This window comes from Nyctereutes procyonoides, unplaced genomic scaffold, assembly GCF_905146905.1.
Source record: "Nyctereutes procyonoides isolate TBG_1078 unplaced genomic scaffold, NYPRO_anot_genome, whole genome shotgun sequence".
Lineage (NCBI taxonomy): Eukaryota > Metazoa > Chordata > Mammalia > Carnivora > Canidae > Nyctereutes > Nyctereutes procyonoides.
In genome coordinates, this window is record NW_026575125.1 from 60645997 (window position 1) to 60668970 (window position 22974).

A 22974-nucleotide genomic window follows, 5' to 3' on the forward strand; every position below is an offset into this window, starting at 1 on the left:
ATTCATTTTTTTAGTACGATGTTCTTTTATACCCATGTATGTGTGGTCTGTCCAAATTTCTTCTTGTGGCTGACTTCATGTTTCAGATCATGGTCAGAAATTATGCATGGTACGATCTCAGTCCTTTTGTATTTGTTGAGGCCTGATTTGTAACCCCATATGTGATCTATCCCAGAGAACATTCCATGTGCTTTCAAAAAGAATGTGTATTCTGGTGCTTTAGGATGAAATGTCCTGAATATATCTGTTATATCTATCTCATTCAGTCTATCATTCAAAGCCATTGTTTCCCTGTTGATTTTCTGCTTAGGTTATCTGTTCATTGCCATAAGTGGGGTGTTAAAGTCTCATAATACATTTGTATTATTATCACTGAGTTTTTATGTTTGTTCTTAACCCATTTATATACTTGGGTGCTACCAAGTTGGCAGCATAAATATTCAAATGTATATTAGGGCTTTTTGTTGGATAGATCACTTTATTATGATATAGTGCCCTTCTTCATCTCTTGTTATATTATCTTTGGTTTAAAATCTAGTTTGTTTGATATATGTATGGTTATTCCAGAATTTTTGACATCTATAAGCATGATAGATGGCTCTCCATCCCTTCACTTTTAGTCTGTATGTGTCTTTAGGTCTAAAGTGAGCCTATTGTAGGCAGCACATAGATGGGTCTTATGTTTTTTTTTTCTTTTTTTTGGGGGGGGGTCTTATGTTTTGATTCATTCAGATACATTATGTCTTTTAACTGAAGCAGTTAGTTTATTTACATTCAGAGTGATTATTAATAGCTATAAACTTAGTGCCATTCTGTTACCTATGTTACCTTGTTGTTTCTGGAGATTTTCTCTGTTTCTGTCTAGTCTTTCTTGCCTTTGGATTTACTTTCCCACTCAAAGTTTTTTTCCTATTTCTTGAGCTACTGTAGTGGTCACAAACTCCTTTAGTTTTTGTTTGTTTGGGAAACTCTTTGTCTCCTTTTATTCTGAATGAAGGCCTTATTGGATCAGGTATTATGGCTGAATGGGGAAAATATGAAAATATATCATGGTACTCTCTTCTGGACTGCCATGATTCTGTTGACAAGTCTTCTGGTAACATGATTTGTCTTCCCTTGTAAATTAGGAATTTCTTTTCCTTTGCTGATCTCAGGATGTCTTCCTATCTCTGTATTTTGCATATTTTACTACAATATGTCTTCATGTTGGTCTGCTTTTGTTGATTTTGGTGGGAATTCTGTCTCCTAGATTTCAATCTTTGTTTCCTTCCCCAGATTAAGGAAGTGTTCAGCTATAATTTGCTCAAATAAACCTGCCACCTTTTCCCTCCCTTCTTCTGGGACCCCTATAATATGAATGTTATTATGCTTTATGGAGTCACTGAATTCCCGAAGTCTACATTCATGATCCAATATTTTCCTTTCATTGTTATTTTCAGCTTCATTATTTTCCATTATTTTATTTTCTATATCACTTATTTGTTCTTCTCCCTCCTCGTCATTACATCCAATCTGTTTCACATCTCAGTTATAGCATTTTTTTATTTCAGCCTGACTAGTTTTAGTTCTTTTATCTCTGCAGTAATAGACTCCCCATTATCTTCTATGGTTTTCTTAAGACCTCAAACTATAAAAATCCTTAAAGAGAAGAGAGGCACTAATTTCTTTGATATTGGGTATAGTAACTTCTTTCTACATATGTCTTCTGAGTCAAGGGAAACATGCAAAGATAAACTGTTGGGACCACATCAGAATGAAATCTTTCTGTGAGCAAAGGAAACAATCAACAAAACTAAAAGGCAACCAATGGAATGAGAAAAGATATTTGCAAATAACCTATCTGATAAAGGGTTAATATCCAAAATATATGAAGTTATAAAACTCAACACCCAAAAATCAAATAATTCAATTCATAAATGGGCACAAGACATGAATAGATACTTTTCGAAAGAATATACACAGATCTTCAATACACATGTGAAAAGATACTCAACATCACTAATCATCGGGGAAGTGCTAATCAAAATTTTATAATATTAAAAGGTAATTGCAAAGTAATTCTTCATTTATAAGACTGCTTGATCACTATGTCTAGTATAAAATATTTATAATGGGCAAATATAGAAACATTTGGTGAAATTTTTATTGGTCCCATGACTTTTAGATCCATTTGCAAAGTATTGCCCCTTCTTTTGTTATAAAGACAATATCATATTCCTATTATTAGTCTTGAAAACTGTAAGCATTTAATCACTCAGAAATGAATGATTATTCAGTATATCAGAGAGTATGCAAGCCAATTTTAGTTAAATATTACAATGTTACTATAATTTTCATAAGGAAATGAAAATTTTCTCACGGGATAGAATTTAAATCTATTTTTAACTGACCAGTGATAAATATGACAATGTTATTCAATCATAGGCTCAGTAGGAAGTACCTGCCCATAAAATGACATTCTTCTAATCACTGAAAGGGGCAATTGTTCTCTAATGTATTTTCTATCAGGTCGAGCATGGGCTTTTTTAAAAGAATATTAGGACTTGAATTAGGATCAAAATAACACTTAATTTTACTAAGTAGCAATTAAGCTAAAAATAAAGACAATTATTTTCATGACTTCATAAGCCAACCAATTTATTTCAATATTCTCTGAGCATCTAAGATATTGAAGAATCTGTGCTAAGTACTACAAATGAAACCACTTAAAAGCATAAAGTTGAACAGAAATCAAAATGGCTATAGTAATGTATCTAGATTTTAAAGTAACCTTCTACCTCTTCTCTGCAAACCTTTCCTCCTCCTTTCTTAGCCTTTTGTTTCAGGAACTTGTTACCACTCTAACGACATGACAAAAGTAGTGGTAGGAAGTAGAAAATTCCTATCAAAACCACCTCGATTCTGTATTTCCCTATAGTAACCCCTAACCCCTTCATCCAGGAGACTTGCAATTTTTAAAGATCATACCCTGTTGTAGCCTCCTTTGCCTGGGAAGGCAATAAAGGTATTGTTCCTCTTTAATCAAACTCTGTCTTTGCATTATATGTTGTATCTGAAGCATGGAGGTAGGTTTTTGACAAAACAAACAATAAAAAATTAGTAAGATTCCGTCACTGTCCACAAGAATACATGATGGAGGAGTGCTGTTAAGACAATGTACATATAACTATAATAGAATTGAGAATATAAATGACCTAAGACTGATTAAAATGAGTGCTCTTGAGGTTCCAAGAGAAAAAGTTATAATAGGTAACAATTACCTCATCTCCCATCTGTGGGACAAATGGGGAACGTCGTGGTATGGTATCCAAAATCCACTGAGGGGCAAACCATTCTTCATTGGGTTCACCTGCCATAGAAATCAGTCCTCCTTTCTAAAATATAGTTCACAAATATACAAGCCATAAATATATGACAGTAGTATGAAAAATAACAGAGAATGTTAAAAAAATCAGGTTATAATAAAACCTAAAATATACAAATTTAAAAATTTTTCATTTATCAATTATATACAATTTTAAAATAAAAAGATAATCTAGTGAGTTCTTTAATATGTTGCTTAATTTTGGCTGACAGATAATAATATGACATTATGTACTATGTAAGAACCACATAGTTTCACATCCCTAGAATACCATGTGAATTTGAATATAAGTAACACAGGATCTTTTTGACAGTAAAATTGTAACAATCAAGAAGACAATTCTATCTACTAAAGCAACAGGATACAGAATATGTACAAAATAATTTTTTAAAATGAATATTCAAATAACTATGTGGATTAAGTCTTTACCTAGTACAAATGAAATTATAGTGAGGAAGAGAAACCATCATTGGGATGAAATAAAATATATAAAGAAATGGAAGTAGTCCTACGTGATTTATTATACTCTTCCATTTTATAAGTCAAAAATGTATAGAGGGACACCTGGGTGTCTTGTCAGTTGAGTGTCCGACTCCTGATTTTAGTTCAGGTCATAATCAGTGAGATTGAGCCCCATGTGGTCAGGCTCCATGCTTAGTGGCAAATCTGCTAGGGATTCTCGCTCTTCCTCTCTCTCTGCCCCTTCCCCGACTAGTGCTCTCTCTCTCAAATAAATAAATAAATAAATGAATCTTTAAAAGAAATTTATGAAAAGAAATATGACAAGAATAACACTTATATTACAGTACCTTATTATGTAAAACTCTACTATATTTTGAGAAGTGATTACCAATCTTTTAATTTAATAATGACTAAAATAAGAATGAAGATATTCTGGCTTCTACTTTTGATAACAGAAAAAAATGAAATTCTTTTTATTTTAAAGTAATTTTAAACAATTTTACTTAGTTTCCCAGATGGAATGTTATTTTTAGAGAAAAGTCAACTGTTACTATTATTCAAGTGTCAAAGTCAAAAACAAAAACAACAAAAACAATTTGTAAATTTAAAAACCTTCTTTCTAGTTTGTTTAGGTTTCTTTTGCCTTTCTTCTAGTGTCTTCAAATTCTCCTCCTCAGAGCTGCTGCATATTTTCCGTGTTGCCTGTCTAGTCTGTCTTTTTGGAGGCTGCAAATTTATTCCAGCATCTGCTGTCCAATCAGAATATTCACTTGATGAATCACTATAAAAATATCAAAATTATGAATATGTAAGTTTAGAAAAGGAATAGTTTTGCATCCTAACTGAAAGATGATCATTTTGTAATAAAATAGCATTATAAATAATATGCTTGATTTAATTCTAACAACAGAAAAATATCAATATAGATTTTTGATCATTATTTAAGTTATTTTAGTGAAATGCTTCTTGGATAAAGTATAGTGGTTCATTTCCCATAACAGAATTTAAAATTCAAACTTCCTGTCTAAGTCACAAAAGCTTCCTTTAATAAAGATGCCCCTAATCCCTGGAAATGGTTAAATATAGCTGTTTTAAAACTCAACTAAATATAGCCTGCTAAGATGCAGAGTTTTGAATTTACAAAACAACTTATTTTAGAAATGAGGAAACTGATGTGTAGTGACATGCCCAAAAAGATATTGGCAGAACCAGGATAAAACAAGTCTCTGGATTTCCAACCAAGCAGCCTTTCTATTATAAAATACTATTTTAACTATGGTTTTACCAGAGTCTTACAAGAACACAATTTCACATTAAATTTAAAATGCTCAAATAATTTTGACCAAATCAAAGCCATTAAAACTACCTGGAAGAACTTTCACTTTGCCATTCAATAACAGGATCCTCTACAGAAGCATCACTTGTGCCAACTGTTTCATCTTCCTGCAACAAGGAGCCAGCAATTGAGATACATGGTTATTAATCAGCATATTATTATTTAGCACACACTACCTGTTTTATAACACTTTTTGTATTTCCTCTAACCAACAATCCAGTTAAAATACACATAATCTGGGGCACCTGGATGTCTCAGTCAGTTGAGCATGTGACTCTTGGTTTCAGCTCAGATTGTGACCTCATGAATGTGGGATTGAGCCACATGATGGGCATGTGATCAGTGGGGAGTCTGCTTGATATTCTCTCTCTCCTCTCCTTCTCCCTCTGCCCCTTCACTCACTCATGCTCTCTCTCTCTCTAAAATAAATAAATAAATTTTTAACAATGGACATAATCATTTTTCTACATATATCTGTAACTCACAACTAAGCCTACCAGGTATTAAAACCTTTCTAACATCTACTATCTTACTGATATGGAACATCGTTTATTATTTCAAAGACTGAACAGACTCCTTAAGATTCTCAAATATAACCCTCTTAAATATTAAAATCATTGTTTAAAAAATATCTATATGCCTCTGCCAAGTTAATATAACTATTCTCCATAAAACTTAATAAACTTTTTATTATGTGAAATATCAAACATACCAAAATAGAGGGAATAAATTACCCTTGTGTACACAATCTCCAGTTTAGACAATAACTCGCTGCCTGTCTTGTTTTATCTGTACCATGACCAAATGACTCATACCCAAGTAATTATTTGAAAGTAAATGCTTACAAAAAACCCATTTTAACTACGAACATTTAGTAAGATTAGGATTCTTTTTTAAAACAAAACCACACCACTATTATCACATTAGAGAGGTAACAACATTCCTTAATATCTGACCATTCTTTTTAGTTCAAGATTTTCATAGGTGGGGGAGAGAAGGAAGGGCATCATTGATAAGAATTAAACAACTGTGAAAGCTGAAAAAATGATAGGAGTGCCATATATTGCCAATGATTGATTAAACCGACATTATCCACTTAACAACTAAAGAGACAAAAGGACAGGACTGCAGAAGAAAGGAAGAAAAGAATTGGTATACTCTATTCTTTTTGTTTTTATTTAATGTAATGTTTGTTTATTTCTGATGTCCAAAGTTCACTACAAGTTTTATTTTTTTATAAATTTATTTTTTATTGGTGTTCAATTTGACAACATAGAGAATAACACCCAGTGCTCATCCAATCAAGTGCCCACCTCAGTGTCTGTCATGCAGTCACCCTCACCCCCCGCCCACCTCCCCTTCCACCACCCCTAGTTCATTTCCCAAAGTTAGGAGTCTTTCATGTTCTGTCTCCCTTTCTGATATTTCCCACTCATTTTATCTCCTTTCCCCTTTATTCCCTTTCACAATTTTTTATATTCCCCAAATGAATGAGACCATATAATGTTTGTCCTTCTCTATTCTAATACTCTATTCTTTACCATGAAAAAAAGTGGGACTGAAAGAAGCCATCACTTAGTAATTTCCAAGACTGATAAAGTCAACAATAAAGGAAAATCTATGTATTCAGCTGATTACACAGTAAACCAGGTCTGGGACTGTAAACTATCACTGTTTATATTCCACTTTTTATTTCTGGGAAAATTACCTCTCACTCTTTTCTCACTGTCCAAAAATCAAAGTTTTTTTTTAAGGAATTTATTTATTCATGAGAGACACAGAGAGGCAGAGAGAGAGGCAGGCTCTATGCAGGGAGCCCAATGTGGGACTCATTCTGAGGACTCCCAGATCACACCCTGAGCCAAAGGCAGGTGCTTAACCACTGAGCAACCCAGGTGTCCCTGAAAGTCAAACTTTACTGGCATATTTTATGCTCTCAAAAAAAAAATATCTTATTGGGAGCGGAGCAAGATGGCAGAAGAGTAGGATCCCCAAGTCACCTGGTCCCACCAACTTGCCTAGATAACTTTCAGATCACCCTGAAAACCTAAGAATTCGGCCTGAGATTTAAAGAGGGAACAGGTGGAATGCTACAGTGAGAAGAGTTCGCGCTTCTATCAAGGTAGGAAGACAGAAAAAAATAACTAAAAAGCATCCAGTGGGGGGGGGCACGAGGAGCCAGGCTAAGGCCAGGTGTGCCTCCAGGACAGGAAAGCCCAGTCCCGGAGAAGCAGGAACTTTACCAATCTTCCCAGACGGAAAGGCACTTGCAGGGAGCTCGAGCAACATACCAGGAGGGCCAGTGGAGCTCCCAGGTTCCTGGGGACACTAACAGAGGAAATGAGACCTGGGGAGAGCACGCCACACACCATAGACCGAGCTCATTAAAGGGCTGGAGCATGGACGCAGCAGGGCCCAGGGAGCAGCCCAGGCAGCAGCTCAGGCGGCGGCTCCACGTGGGGGGGGCTGTGCCGTCCCAGGAACGCGATTCCAGCAGCGCAGGCCCCAGAGCCCAACGTGCCAGGAGACACAGCGCAAGATCCAGCACTCCCCTTGGGACAAGAGGAGGCCAAGAGGGCACAGGAGAGTGAGGACAGTCCTGCCACCAGGTGGCCCCGAGCTGTACAGATCAGGTCCCCCTGCCACTGGAGCATCCAGGCCCCTGCAGAATGGGAGCTGACTCTAGGGCTAGAGAGATGGCCACCACCACTTGTTATTCCTCTTGGTGTCACCTTGTGCCTGGGACTGAGGAGGACTGCTAGGAAACAGGGGCCTCATAATATAAACAGCTCCCAATGAACCATGCACCTGGCAGGGGTGGGGCAGCACCCACAGGTGCACACACCTGAGAATCAGCACAGCAGGCCCCTCCAGCAGAGACAACATGGAAGGACAGGGGAAGAGCTAGATCTTAACCAAGCAGCACTGGAAAGCTCCAGGGGAAGTCAAGGGACTTATAGTATACAGATTCAGAGGATACACCTCTTTGTTTCTTGTTTTCTGTTTGTTTCCCCCCTGCCTTTCCCCCTTCTTTCCTACCTTTAAACAGTACGACTTGTGTTTAGCCACTCTGCACTTAGCAAAATGACTATAAGGAAGAACTCACCACAAAAGAAAGAATCAGAAACAGTCCTCTCTCCCACAGAGTTACAGATTTTGGATTACAATTCAATGTCAGAAAGCCAATTCAGAAGCACTATTATAAAGCTACTGGTGGCTCTGGAAAAAGCAAAAAGGACTCACGAGACTTCATGACTGCAGAATTTAGATCCAATCAGGCAGAAATTAAACTGGAGGATATTATGCTGAGTGAAGTAAGTCAATCAGAGAAGGACAAACAGTGTATGTTCTCATTCATTTGGGGAATATGAATAATAGTGAAGGGGAATATAAGGGAAGGGAGAAGAAATGTGTGGGAGATATCAGAAAGGGACACAGAACATAAAGACTTCTAACTCTGGGAAATGAACTAGGGGTGGTGGAAGGGGAGGAGGGCGGGGGGTGGGGGTGAATGGGTGATGGGCACGGAGGGGGACACTTGACGGGATGAGCACTGGGTGTTATTCTGTATGTTGGTAAATTGAACACCAATAAAAATTAACTTATAAAAAAAATCAATTAAATGAGACGCAATCCAAACTGGAGGTCCTAATGACAAGGGTTAATGAGGTAGAAGAATGAGTCAGTGACATAGAAGACAAGTTGATGGCAAGGAAGGAGGCTGAGGAAAAAAGAAAAACACTATTAAAAGACCATGAGGAAATGTTCAGGAAAATAAATGGCAGCCTCAGAAGGAAAAAATCTATGTTAAATTGGGATTCCAGAGGCCACCGAAAGAGACAGAGGACCAGAATGTGTATTTGAAAAAATCATCGCTGAGAACTTTCCTAACCTGGGGAGGGAAACAGGCATTCAGATGCAGTTGATAGAGAGATCCCCCCACTAAAATAAATAAAAACTGTTCACCACCCTGACATTTAATAGCGAAACTTGCAAATTCCAAAGATAAAGAGAAGATCCTTAAAGCAGCAAGAGACAAGAGATCCCTAAACATTATGGGGAGAAGTATTCGGTTAACAGCAGACCTCTCCACAGAGACCTGGCAGGCCAGAAAGGTCTGGCAGGATATATTCAGGGTCCTAAATGAGAAAAACATGCAACCAAGAATACTTTATCCAGAAAGGCTCTCATTCAGAATAGTAGGAGAGATAAAGAGCTTCCAAGATAGGCAGGAACTGAAAGAATATGTGACTACCAAACCAGCTCTGCAAGGAATATTAAGAGGGACACTGTAAAAGAAAGAGGAAGTCCAAGGAAATAATCCAAAAACACAGGGACTGAATAGGTATCATGATGACACTAAATTCATATCTTTCAATAGTAACTCTGAACATGAATGGGCTTAATGATCCCATCAAAAGGGGTAGGGTTTCAGACTGGGTAGAAAAGCAAGACCCATCTATTTGCTGCCTACAAGAGACTCATTTGAGACATAAGGACACCTACAGCCTGAAAATAAAAGGTTGGAGAACCATTGCCATTCAAATGGTCCTCAAAAGAAAGCAGAGGTAGCCATCCTCATATCAGAAAAATTATACTTTATCCCAAAGATTATAGTAAGAGATAAAGAGGGATATGATATCATACTAAAAGGATCTATCCAACAAGAAGACTTACCAATCATGAATATTTATGCCCCTAATGTGGGAGCTTCCAGTAGGTAAATCAATTAATAACCAAAGTTAAGATACACTTAGATAATAATACACTTATACTGGGAGACTTGAACACAGGGATCACTGTAATTGACAGATATTCTAAGTACAACATCTCCAAACAAACAGGAGCATTAAATGATACACTGCACCAGAGGGATTTCAGATATTTACAGAACTTTCCATCCAAATGCAACTAAATACACATTCTTCTCAAGTGCATGTGGAACTTTCTCCAGCATAGACCACATACTGGGTCATAAATCAGGTCTCAACTGATACTATAAGTTGGGATTGTCACTTGCATATTTTCAGACCATAATGCTTTGAAACTAGAATCAAATCACAAGAAGTTTGGAAGAAATTCAAACACGTGCATGTTAAAGAGCATCCTGCTAAAAGATGAAAGCGTCAACCAGGAAATTAGAGTAGAATTAAAAAGATTCATTGAAACTAATGAGAATGAAGATACAACCATTCAAAATCTTTGGGATACAGCAAAAGCAGTCCCGAGGCAGAAATACATCCCAATACAAGCATCCATCCAAAAACTGGAAAGAACTCAAATACAAAAGCTAACCTTGCATCTAAAGGAGCTGGAGAAAAAACAGCAAATAGATCCTACACCCCGCAGAAGAAGAGAGTTAATAAAGATTCGAGCAGAACTCAATGAAATAGAGACCAGAAGAACTGTGGAACAGATCAACAAAACCAGGAGTTGGTTCTTTGAAAGAATTAATAAGAGAGATAAACCAATAGCCAGCCTTATTAAAAAGAAGAGAGAAAAGGCTCAAATTAATAAAATCATGAATGAAATAGGAGAGATCACCACCAAGACCATGGAAATACAAACGATTTTAAAAACCTATTATAAGCAGCTATACGCCAATAAATTAGGCAATCTAGAAGAAATGAATGCATTTCTGGAAAACCCCAAACTACCAAAGCTGGAACAGGAAGTAATTGAAAACCTGAACAGGTCATTAACCAGGGAATTAATGGAAGCAGTCATCAAAAACCTCACAAGACAGAAAAGTCCAGGGCCTGATACCTTTCCAGGGGAATTCTATAAAAAGTTTAAAGAAGAAAGAATACCTATTTTACTAAAGCTCTTCCGGAAAGATAGAAAGAGATGGAATACTTCCAAATTCGTTCTATGAGGCCAACATCACCTTAATTCCAAAACCAGACAAAGACCTCACAAAAAAAGGAAAATTATATATCAATATCCCTGATGAACACAGATTAAAAAATTCTCAACAAGATACTAGCCAATAGGATCCAACAATATATCAAGAAGATTATTCACCATGAGCAAGTGGGATTTATTCCTGGGATGCAAGGCTGGTTAAGCACTCGTAAAGCAATCAATGTGATAGATCATATCACCAAGAAAAAAAAAATAAGAACCATATAATCCTCTCAATAGATGCAGAGAAAGCATTTGACAAAATACAGCATCCATTCCTGATCAAAACTCTTCAGAGTATACGGATAGAGGGAATATTCCTCAGCATCTTAAAAGCCACCTACAAAAAGCCCACAGCAAATATCATTCTCAATGGGGAAATACTGGGAGCCTTTCCCCTAAGATCAGGAACAAGACTGGGATGGTCTACTCTCACCACTGCTATTCAACATAGTACTAGAAGTCCTAGCCTCACCTATCAGGCAACAACAAAAAAAAGGCATTCACATTGGCAAAGAAAAAGTCAAAGTCTCCCTCTTTGGAGATGACATGATACTGTACATAGAAAACCCAAAAGACTCCACCCCAAGATTGCTAGAACTCATCCAGCAATTCGGCAGTGTAGCAGGATACAAAATCAATGCCCAGAAATTAGTGGCATTTCTAAACTCTAACAGTGAGACTGACAAAAGAGAAATTAAGGAGTCAATCCCATTTACAATTGCACCCAAAAGCATAAGATGCCTAGGCATAAACCTAACCAAAGAGGTAAAGACTCAATTTCCTAAAAACTGCAAAACACTCCTGAAAGAAATTGAGGAAGACACAAAGAGATGGAAAAATATTCCATGCTCATGGATTGGCAGAATTAATTTTGTGAAAATGTCGACGCTACCCAGGGCAATTTACACATTTAATGCAATCCCTATCAAAATACCATGGACTTTCTTCAGAGAGTTGGAACAAATCATCTTAAGATTTGTGTGGAATCAGAAAAGACCCCGAATAGCCAGGGGAATATTGAAAAAGAAAACCAGAGCTAGGTGCATCACAATGCCAGATTTCAGGTTGTACTACAAAGCTGTGGTCATCAAGACAGTGTGGTACTGTCTTGTGTCACAAAAACAGACACATAGATCATTGGAACAAAATGGAGAATCCATGTGGACCCTCAACTCTATGGTCAACTAATATTCAACAAAGCAGGACAGACTAGCCACTGGAAAAAAAGACAGTCTCTTCAATAAATGGTGCTGGGAAAATTGGACAGCCACAAGCAGAATAATGAAACTAGACCATTCTCTTACACCATACACAAAGATCAATTCAAAATGGATGAAAGATCAAAATGTGAGACAAGAATCCATCAGAATTCTAGAGGAGAACACAGGCAACACCCTTTTTGAACTTGGCCACAGTAACTTCTTTCAAGATACATCCATAAACGCAAGGGAAACACAAGCAAAAATGAATTATTGGGACTTAATCAAGATAAAAAGCTTCTGCACAACAAAAGAAAGTCAACAAAACTAAAAGACAACCTACAGAATGGGAGAAGATATCTCTAAGTGACGTATCAGATAAAGGGCTAGTATCCAAGATCTATAAAGAACTTATTAAACTCAACAGCAAAGAAACAAACAATCCAAACATGAAATGGGCAAAAGACATGAACAGAAATTTCAGAGGAAGACACAGACATGGCCAACAAGTACATGAGAAAATGCTCTGCATCACTTGCCATCAGGGAAATACAAATCAAAATCACAATGAGATATCACCTCACACCATTGAGAATGGTGAAAATCAACAAGACAGGAAACAACAAATGTTGTAGAGGATGTGGAGAAAGGGGAACCCTCTTGCACTGTTGGTGGGAATGTGAACTGGTACAGCCAGTCTGGAAAACTGTGTGGAGGTGCCTCAAAGAGTTAAAAATAGAACTGCCCTACGACCCAGCAATTGCACTGCTGGGGATTTACCCCAAAGATACAGATGCAGTGACATGCCGGGACACCTGCACCCCAATGTTTATAGCAGTAATGTCCACAATAGCCAAAATGTGGAAGGAGCCTTGGTGTTCATCACAAGATGAAGGGATAAAGAAGATGTGGTCTATGTATACAATGGAATATACTCAGCCATTAGAACCAGCATTATTACCCACCATTTGCTTTGACGAGGATGGCACTGGAGGGTATTATGCTGAGTGAGGTTAGGCAATCGGAGAAGGACAAACATTATATGGTCTCATTCATTTTGGAAATATAAAAATTAGTGAAAGGGAATAAAGGGAAAAGGAGAGAAAGTGAGTGAAAATATCAGTGAGGGTGGCAAAACATGAGAGACACCTAACTCTTGGAAATGAACAAGGAGTAGTGGAAAGGGAGGTGGGCGGGTGGTTGGGGTGACTGGGTTACGGGCACTGAGGGGGCACTGAGTGTTATGCTATATGTTGGCAAATTGAACTCCAATAAAAAAAAAGCAAAAAAAAATCTTAGGTATAAATCAGGGAATATATGTAAAGGACTTCAATGTAATGCGCAAATTTGCCTATTAAATGTCTTACTAAAGAATAATCTTCAAAGAAAATTATTAGAACTAGTTTCTATTAAAATGACTATTAAAAGTAAATCCAAGGTGATGATACTAATGGGGAAACCAAAAATTACACTGAGTAAATAGCAGACATCTAACCTCTGAGGAACTGTCTGAGTCTTCCTGTACACCTGAATTTTGACATGATGCTTGTGAATTATGCTCTATGTTGGACCGTGTTTGGTAAGTATGCTGACGCTTACGCTGTGTCCTTCTTAAAGACCGCCCACAGCTAGGCTGATAATCGTTCTGTAAAACAGAAAGAATATAGATTTAAAAAAATTGAAGGCCCAGTGATCAAACACAAACATATATAAAGCAAATCAACTGGGCAGGGGTAGGGTGGGGATAGATGTAACAATTAGGAATAAATCCCCAAAAAGAAAATACAAGATACATGTATATTTACGCCACCTTCCATTAATATTGAGTACTTTCCTATTTTGAAAATTTTGTGATCAAGTTAAAGAGTGCCTAAATTTTGGGCTGTAAGAATGGACTGACTCAGAATTTACATATTCTATATTATTCATAGTTTGTTACAAGATGAAGCAAGATATCTATATCATACCTATGTATATGTAATTCTTAATATGTACTTCTTTAGTTTTCTAAAAAACTACATTTGATAAACCGATAAAAATATTTAATTTTTAACTAAAATTAACGTGAAAAATATGTTCTTCTAACCTTTACAAGTATAAAATATTAATAATATACCTTTATGTAAAAGTTAAAACCGTAGTATGCTATTGGAGTAAACAAATTTAAAATTCTTATAAATAAATCAGTATCAAGGACCAGTTTCTTATCCTATATGTAAATATTTCCCATTTTTAATATAAAATGTTTACAGACCCAACTGCCTTGTTAATTAGTCTCAGACATATCTGACAAATCAGCTTAGCAGGAGAAAATAATATAAATCATGGATCTGAGTCATTCAAAATCTCTAAGAAAATAACCTTGTTGGAGAACATCAAATAAGCTAACAAAGCTTATTTAAAAATTAAGAATGTCGCAAAAAAATATTATCTAAGGATATTTGACGATATTCATATGATACTTACCTAAAATTGTGTTTATCAATACTGAAAAACACTTTTAAAATTCAGTGCCCATTGCCTAGATTTCTTTAATAAAATTAATATCATCTTAGACTATCCACATTACCATACTTTTCAGGAGTTATAGTTTGATCTGGGAATAAGAACATACATTGTTATGCCACTAGTTTGTTCAATATCAGAATACTAGTAAGGGGCTTACTATGTACCTAATGAAGTATAGGAATCTGATTCCCTGCTTAGCAGTTTCTACTGGGAATATGAATCTTTCCAAAATAGATCAGATTTTGCTCCTATATAATTAGGTAGGCCAAGAGTGGGCCTTTTCTGTAAATGGACGGAGTGTAAATATTTTTGTCTTTGCAAGTCAGATGTTGTAACTACTCAATGCTATAGTATATGAAAGCAGCCATAGACAATATGTTAATTAATAAGTATGGTTGTGTTCCAATAAAACTTACATTAACAGGAATAGGCTGTAGACCAGATTTAGAGCATGGGTAGTGGTTTGTGACTACTAGGATATCTAAACATTTTTTTACACTGTGATTAGTGACCAGCCAACAATTTTAAGGTTTTACTCTAACCATATAAAAATGGTATTTTAATACAAATGTTTTATACTTACAATGACCACATATCCTAAATTTTGGAGGATGTCCTGACTTTGTGTAATTCTTTTTTTTGTGTGTAATTCTTTTTTATTAATAATTGCTATGTATTTCAATTTGGCGTTAAAAAATAGGCTCCCTATATGTAGTCAACTAGCAAAATAGCTGCTTAATACATAACTGCTACCTTTGAAAAACTTAGTATCTGCAAATATTTGCAAGCAGTATATCCCAAAGTACTATAAAACTAAACTTACCCTTTGGGTAGTATAAGATGGCTTTTTCTTCTTTTCAACTGTATAAAGACTGATTTCTATGTCACCTTTTGCAGTTCGACATTCTTCCTGAACCCTAATAACAAATGTCAAAGTGACAGAAAATCATCAAAAATCAAACCAACAGTCTAAAGTCAGATAACAAAAAATCTTTAAAGGTAAAATTTGCTACTTTAACCATTTTTAGGTATACATTACTGACATTTACAATATTGTGTAACAACCATCACCACTATTTCCAAAACTTTTTCATCACTCCGAACAAACTTTGTAACCACTAAATAGTAACTCTCTATTTCTCCTTCTACCAGTCCTTGTTAACCTCTAATCAACTTTATGTCTATATGAATCTGCTTACTCTAGATATTTCATATCTCTATATATATTTCATCTGCTACTTATCTTTTTGTGTCTGGTATTTCACTTAGCATGTTTTTAATGCTTATCCGTGTGGTAGCAGGTATCAGAACTTCATTCTTTTTATGACTGAGCAATATTCCCTTGTATGTATATATCACAATTTGTTTATCCATTCATTTGAGAACAGACAATGGAGTTATTTCTATTGTTCTGGTATTATGGATAATATAGCAATGAACACTGGCATACAAGTATCTATTTGACTTCCTTCTTTCAACTGTATTTTAACATTTTGAGCAAAGTATTATTTCAAATTGCTCTACTGCCAGGAGTTCATAAATTAGCTATGTCTCCTTTTTTCTTATTATTGCTATAGAAAGAAAAGGTGAAATTAAATTATGATTGCTACTTGTTGGATGAATCAGTAAAAGGCTTGATAAAGGAGATAGCATGATTAAGAGAGATTGTATGTTCTCTGTCAAATATTCTTTTTCTTTTCAATTTTTTAAAAGATTTTATTTATTTATTCATGAGAGACACACAGAGAGAGGCAGAGACACAGAAAGAGGAAGGAGAAACAGGCTCCATGCAAAGAGTCCAATGTGGGACTCGATTCCTGGACCCTGGGACCACACCCTGAGCTAAAGGCAGACGCTCAACTGCTGAGCCACTCAGGCATTCCTCTTCTTCTTTTCTAAATCTACTTCCAGACTATGTGGATTAATTGGAATTGATATTAATGTAAATGTTAGGATTTATAAATAGAAATAGGTATTCTAAATTTAAATTTTATCCTAATAAAATCCTTTCATACAAGGAAGTCTACTTAAAGGGCATTTCAAAATTTACCCTAAGCACTGGGATCTACAACATACCTATATTGCATTCCCAAACTATTCCAATATCAGATTGATGGCCTTTCCTCAGAACCACTGTTGAATTTTGGGTCTACATATCATTGAAATATTTACTCACGTCTGGTCTCATATTCTTACTTAATAGTATTTGTATTCTTATCTTCTAACTTAGACTATAAATTCATGGAAGACTATGTTTTAATTTTTCTGTATTTCCCAAACCATTTAGCATAAAGCCAAGCAAATTGAATATAATTATTAAATAGTTGTTACAGAATTAACTAACTGGAATAAGGTAGAAAAACATACAAAACTTCAGCTTGATTAAAAAATAATTTTAGTTATAAAATCGACTAACTAAACAATAAAGTTCTCAATTTTCTTATTAATGTTACCTTATTGACTCACCTACTAACTCCACTATTTAGTTCATTGACCACCACTCTTCTGCTCCATGCCATGAGATCTCGTTCAGTGGCCATCTGGCTCCGGGGAGCATTATTATGCATTTGTCGGACACCTTCAATCTGACCACTACGTCGAAATCCAGTATTTGGGGAAGAAGATACATCCATATTTGGACTTCTCAGAGCTAAAACAAAAAGAAAGGTACCAGTTTCTCTGAGTAAAGGCACCAAATTTTCAGAGATCAGTACACTAAAATAGGAAAGTCTATGACAATATTGCTATCCCTTTGTTCTATTTTCTGTACCACCTTCACGGTTTTTATACAGTGATGAATAAAGCAAGGCACTCAATAAATGCTTAAAGTTTCTATCACTCTTTTAAATTTTTTCACAGTATATTCACATCTGTCATCTAATAAATGCTTACGAAATACAAAAAGTGTATTTAGTGTGATTTGGTAGATTTACAAATGTTTATTAGCATTCAGAAATAAAGCTTCAGAAAGCAGCTTTTAATCTATATCCTATATTTAGCCCATTAAAAGGTTTATGCATAAAGTTTCAATTGGCGTTCAAAAGTAGTAATAAGAGAAAAAGGATAAACAAAAATACTTTAACAAACTTTAATTTTCAAAACTGATAAGCAATGAATAAAAGGTGAAATGAAGTAATGAAACCTTTTCTAAGTCCTTAGACATGTCCCTGTAAATTTATTTTTGTTGTATTTCCAAATAAAAGTAGAAATGGAATCATTCATTTAACCATTAAAATAAGCACCCAGGAAAGAAAACAAAAACAAAAACAAAAACATTGGAAATAGAATTCAGTGGAGGTGTTTTGACTAATGGCATTTCATATCTATCCACAGAATTCTACTATTGAGGGTAGAGCTATTGAGGGTAAAGCTGAATGCTGATTTCATTAATGATTCTCTAAATCAAGGTTCTAAGAAAGTTTTACATCTTAGAAACAGAAAGGCCTGGTTACTGTAGGATTATCAGTCCACTTATTATCTTTTTCCAGGTTAAGGAAAGTTTATGAGTTAGTTAGGTGTTCCTTAGGTGAACAAAGAAATGTTTTAATTTTAATTTTATGGGATACTTAATAATCAGGAAATGAGTATAATACCCTGTGAATCACCTCAAATTTAAATCACTTTACTCAATTCTTGGATTCTATTTTTAGATTTATTTCTTTATATATTCATGAGAGAGAGAGAGAGAGAGAGAGAGAGAGAGAGAGGCAGAGACACAGGCAGAGGAAGAAGCAGGCTCCACGCAGGGAGCCCGATGTGGGACTCGATCCCGGGTCACTAGGATCAGGCCCTGGGCTGAAGGCAGCGCTAAACCGCTGAACCACCCAGGCTGCCCCAATTCTTGGATTCTAAAAGCTATTATATACAAATAAACCCCAATTATATAAATGTAAAAAGAAACACATTTGCCAAAATCCCATAAGACAACTGCATTTTGAAGTACAACTAATAGTTCTTGATAAAAGTAGAATTGATGGCACTTGCTTCGTCATGACTTATACTAAAATTGGAACAATGCAGAGATTAGCATGGCCCTTGAGAGGGGATGACATGCAAATTCATGAAGAACTCCATCATTTTAAAAAAAGTAAAACTGACAAGCTAAGATTTATATAAAATTCAGATGTATAGCCATATTTCAAGTAAAGAAACGATACAATAAATTAGAATATTGCCATTATTCAAAGTGTTTCAAAAATCAATTCAGAAGTTGCATCTGTATTTCCTAAGAATAGGGCTTATCTTCCAGTGTATGTCTGTAAATTCAAGAGATGAAGGGGATAATGTTAATTTCTTTTCAACAAAGAAGGGTAAATCTTTTGTTAGTAATTTTTATATTCACAGTGGTTTTAATTTTGAAAACGTAAGTTGGTCCCCTTTTACAAAAAGGCTGTACTTATTGTAGCACCTCATTTATTAGAAAAAATGTAAAGGCTGCAAATACATTCTTTAGTTAAGAGAAAACAGTTTATTAAAATGCACTATCTGTATTTCTAAGAAACGCTAAGGCCTTTTAGCAACAAATGACAATCAGATTATGGCACTTTGGTGTTAACAAAAATGTTCTTATTTAAAAACCTAAAATTTTTCTTACATGTAATCACTTAGTGCAAGTAAAATTAAATAAAGTACCTCCATCATATAAATATATACATACTTACCACCATTAGCAGAATATGATCTATTAATTGGAAAATGTGGAACATCTCCTTCATTTATTAGTCTAAGATCCTGTTCTCTCTGTAGTTCCCTGATTATTCCATCAAGAATGCTTTCATCTTGGTCATTGGTTTGTTGCCCAATTACTTGTTCTACCACCTCACCATCACCTTAATGAGATCAAAGATATAAAGCCACAAAATTACTTAAATTTTTATCTATCCTAAATATAATAAAAACAACCTTCATCTATAATTTTCTAGGCCAATAATAAAAAAATAAGATTAAAATGAAAATAAGACATATATCAAATAGTATTTGTAAAGAGCTTTTATATTGTTTGATATGTCAGCTTGTGTGTATGACTTAACAAATGTCCCCAAATTAGCCATAATAGTGTCTTCTCATCTTAAAGAATAATTACTGAATTATGAATTTTCAAATGTACTTTCTTGATGAAATATTCCAAGCAAAAAGTCCAGATTAGAGAGCTGAGTAAGTTAAAAGTTCAACTACAGATACAGAAAATGTTTTACATCTTTCATGAGAATTTCCTTTCTGAAATAAAGTAACGGTCTTTTAAATACTGTCTCCTTTGAAAACACCTCAGTATATTGATAAGTACAGAAATTTCTATTGACACACTGAAATACAATGATTACATCTGAATACTTTATTTATTTCTATATTCTTTTTTTCTCTTTTTAAAAAGATTTATTTATTCCAGAGAGGGGATGGAAGAGCAGAGAGAGAGGGAGAGAATCCTCAAGCAGACACTTTGCTGAGTATCAAGCCATGTGGAGCTCAATCCCAGGACCTTGAGATCATGACTTGAGCCAAAATCAAGAGTCAGAAGCTCAACCAACTGAGCAACCCAGGCGCCGCCTATATTCTTTTTCTTAAATACATCTTAGATATGTTTTTCATCTTATTTTCTAGTCAGACTAAAAGGTAGCCAAAAAAGTAGCCAAGTCATCAGGTCTTATAGGAAATGAAGTGAGATGAATTATATTTATTTCATTCAAATGTTTTGAGTTTTATCTCCTATTTAATATTCATGCTGTTTGCCCTTATTTAACACATATGGCATTATTAAAGTCAAGATTAGCAAATGTGTAACACCATTTCATTGCTGTACAAATCTTTATGAGAGAGTACATAAAAAGATATTCAATATTTCACTTATAAAGGACAATTCGAGTCTTAAATCCCTAGTAAGGAAAAACAATTCCATTTACAAATCAGTATCTACCTCACACCTGGAAGAAAACCTACAACTAAAAAACTATATGATATGAAGGCATTCTGGTGTGGGGGGATAGGGTGTGGGAAGCAAATCATGCAAGATAAACATATAAACAAGATATGCTATGGAGGGGAAGATGGCCATGGAGTAGGAAGACACTAGGCTTTCATCCTCCCACAAATACAAGTAGATTAACACCAATTCATCCTAAATACCCTGGAAATCAACCTGAAGACTAATAGAACAAACCATGACTAAAGGTAGATAAGAGGCCATATTAGAGAAGGTAGAAAGCACAGAGACCCGTTTTTTGTAGAGGAATATATCATGGCCACCATGGTGGAGAGGGAGGCAAGGTCGTAGAGAAGGGTAAGAGATAAGCACTAAGGAGAGCGCTTATGGTAAAAATGAATCCTCATACAACTGGCTTGGTAAGCCAGAGGGGCTGAACTTCATGAGTTCTTGAAAACAGTGAAGCTTAAAGCCTGGAGTTCTATAGGTCAATGGGTTTGGCTCTAGGAGAACATAAAAGCATTGGGGCTGCTCTTGGAAAGAATTCAGGGCAAATGGCCTGTAGACATATGGCATGGAAACTGATCTCATGAGCACCTTAGGCAAACAGTGGGGAACTTATCTGCCCATCTCAGAATGTGTCCCAAAGTGGCAGGATTCATAGAGAGACCTGTCTGTGAACAAAGTAACACAGATGCCATTTCCCTCCCCCATCCATCAGGGCCACCTATGAGAAATATAGCACCAGAACTTATGACCTAAAGTGCTTATACCCAGTCCCACCCCACCATGCTCAGATGGAACTGACCTTCCAAGTCACACTTCCTCAGCCTCAGCACAGCAGTTCTCCCTTAGAAGACTGGCCCAAACTCCTGCCAACAATGCATGAGCTTTGCAGGACCTGGGTTCCAGTAGCAGTTGGCGACAGGTCTCATTTCATAAGCAGACCTGAGCACACCTATTTAAAGCTCACCAAAATAGGCCAGGGTCCAAACAATGCCAAGAGCAGGCAAAGACAGTATCTACAGAAGATGGGCCTAAAGAATAAAGTGGCCGGCACAAAACAATGAAGTGTCTGTAGCACACATTAGAAAAATTTGCTGAAGTGCTGGGGCCTGAGGAAAAGGGAACACTATACTATAGGATACTACAAGGATTTCTTCAAGAGGTCATCACCCCTAAGAAGAGGAGACATAGCTGACTTTCCAATACACAGACATTCCAATACACAATATTCCAATACAATAAACAGACACAGAAAGGCAAACAAAATCAGAAGACAGAGAGGAATTTCTCCTAAATGAAAAAAAGATTAAGCCACAGCCAGAGATATAAGAAAAATAGATATAAGTAACATGCCTGATAGAGAATTTAAAGTAATAATCATAAAGATATGCACTGACCTTAAGAAAAGAGCAGAAGACATTAGTGAGGCACTTAAAAGAGATAAGGAATAAATAGCAGAGATAAAGGATTCAATAAACAAAATGAGTAACAAGCTTGATGGAATGAAGCAGTCTGGAAGAAGCAGAGGAACAAATTAATGACATAGCTGACAGAGTAATCAAGATAAACAAAAGAGAGAAAAAAAGAATGATGTGAAAGAATTAGGGAACTTAGTGACTCCATCAAATGTAATAACATTCGTATTATAGGAGTCCCAGAATAAGGAAAGATAGGAAAGGGGGGGGGCAAAGAATATATTCGAAGAAATAATAGCTGAAAACTTTCTAATCTGTGGGAGGAAACAGATACCCATATCCAGGAGGCACAGAGAACCCCCAACAAAATCAACAGACGTGAATTCATACAAAGACATATTATAATTAAAATGGCAAAATATAGTGATAAGTAAACAAAAAATAAGTCAGTAGTACAAAAGAAGACAGTTACATATAATGGAAATCCCAAAATGCTATCAGCAGATTTTTCAGCAGTAACTTTAAAACATAAAAGGAATGACTTGATGTATTCAACGTGCTGAATGGGAAAATCCTGCAGGCAAGAGTACTCTATCCAGCAGGCTTATCTTTCAGAATAGGAGAACTAAGGAGTTTCCTAGACAAACGAATGGAGTTAATGACCAATAAACCAGCCCTACAAGAAATATTAAAAAGGATTATTTGAGTGGAAAGACCAAAAGTGACAGTAAGTAGGAAACACAAAAGCAGTAAAAATGAGTATTTCTGTAAGAAATCAATCAAGGAACTCACAAAATAAAAGAATGTAAAATATGACACCATATACCTAAAATTGCTGAAAATGTGGGAGGAGAGGAGTA

General features: G+C 35.7%; 1 protein-coding gene and 1 non-coding gene across 5 annotated transcripts in view; one reads left to right on the forward strand and one right to left on the reverse strand.

Annotated features, from left to right (window-relative positions):
• BRWD3 (bromodomain and WD repeat domain containing 3) overlaps positions 1-22974 on the reverse strand; it is a 210210-nt gene that overhangs the window by 50214 nt on the left and 137022 nt on the right. For 3 of the 4 annotated variants that reach the window (XM_055338287.1, XM_055338286.1, XM_055338285.1), the window contains exons 18-24: positions 19438-19605; positions 17243-17426; positions 15600-15693; positions 13764-13913; positions 5193-5269; positions 4439-4607; positions 3261-3374 (exon numbers count right to left, since the gene is read on the reverse strand). In XM_055338287.1, the coding sequence (XP_055194262.1) occupies positions 3261-3374; positions 4439-4607; positions 5193-5269; positions 13764-13913; positions 15600-15693; positions 17243-17426; positions 19438-19605 (956 nt within the window). The remainder of the gene's footprint in view (positions 1-3260; positions 3375-4438; positions 4608-5192; positions 5270-13763; positions 13914-15599; positions 15694-17242; positions 17427-19437; positions 19606-22974) is intronic. The other variant, XM_055338288.1, reaches the window with a different exon arrangement.
• On the forward strand, positions 18755-18856 carry LOC129518952 (U6 spliceosomal RNA). Its single transcript, XR_008666287.1, has one exon. It is a non-coding gene; the product is annotated as a U6 spliceosomal RNA (small nuclear RNA).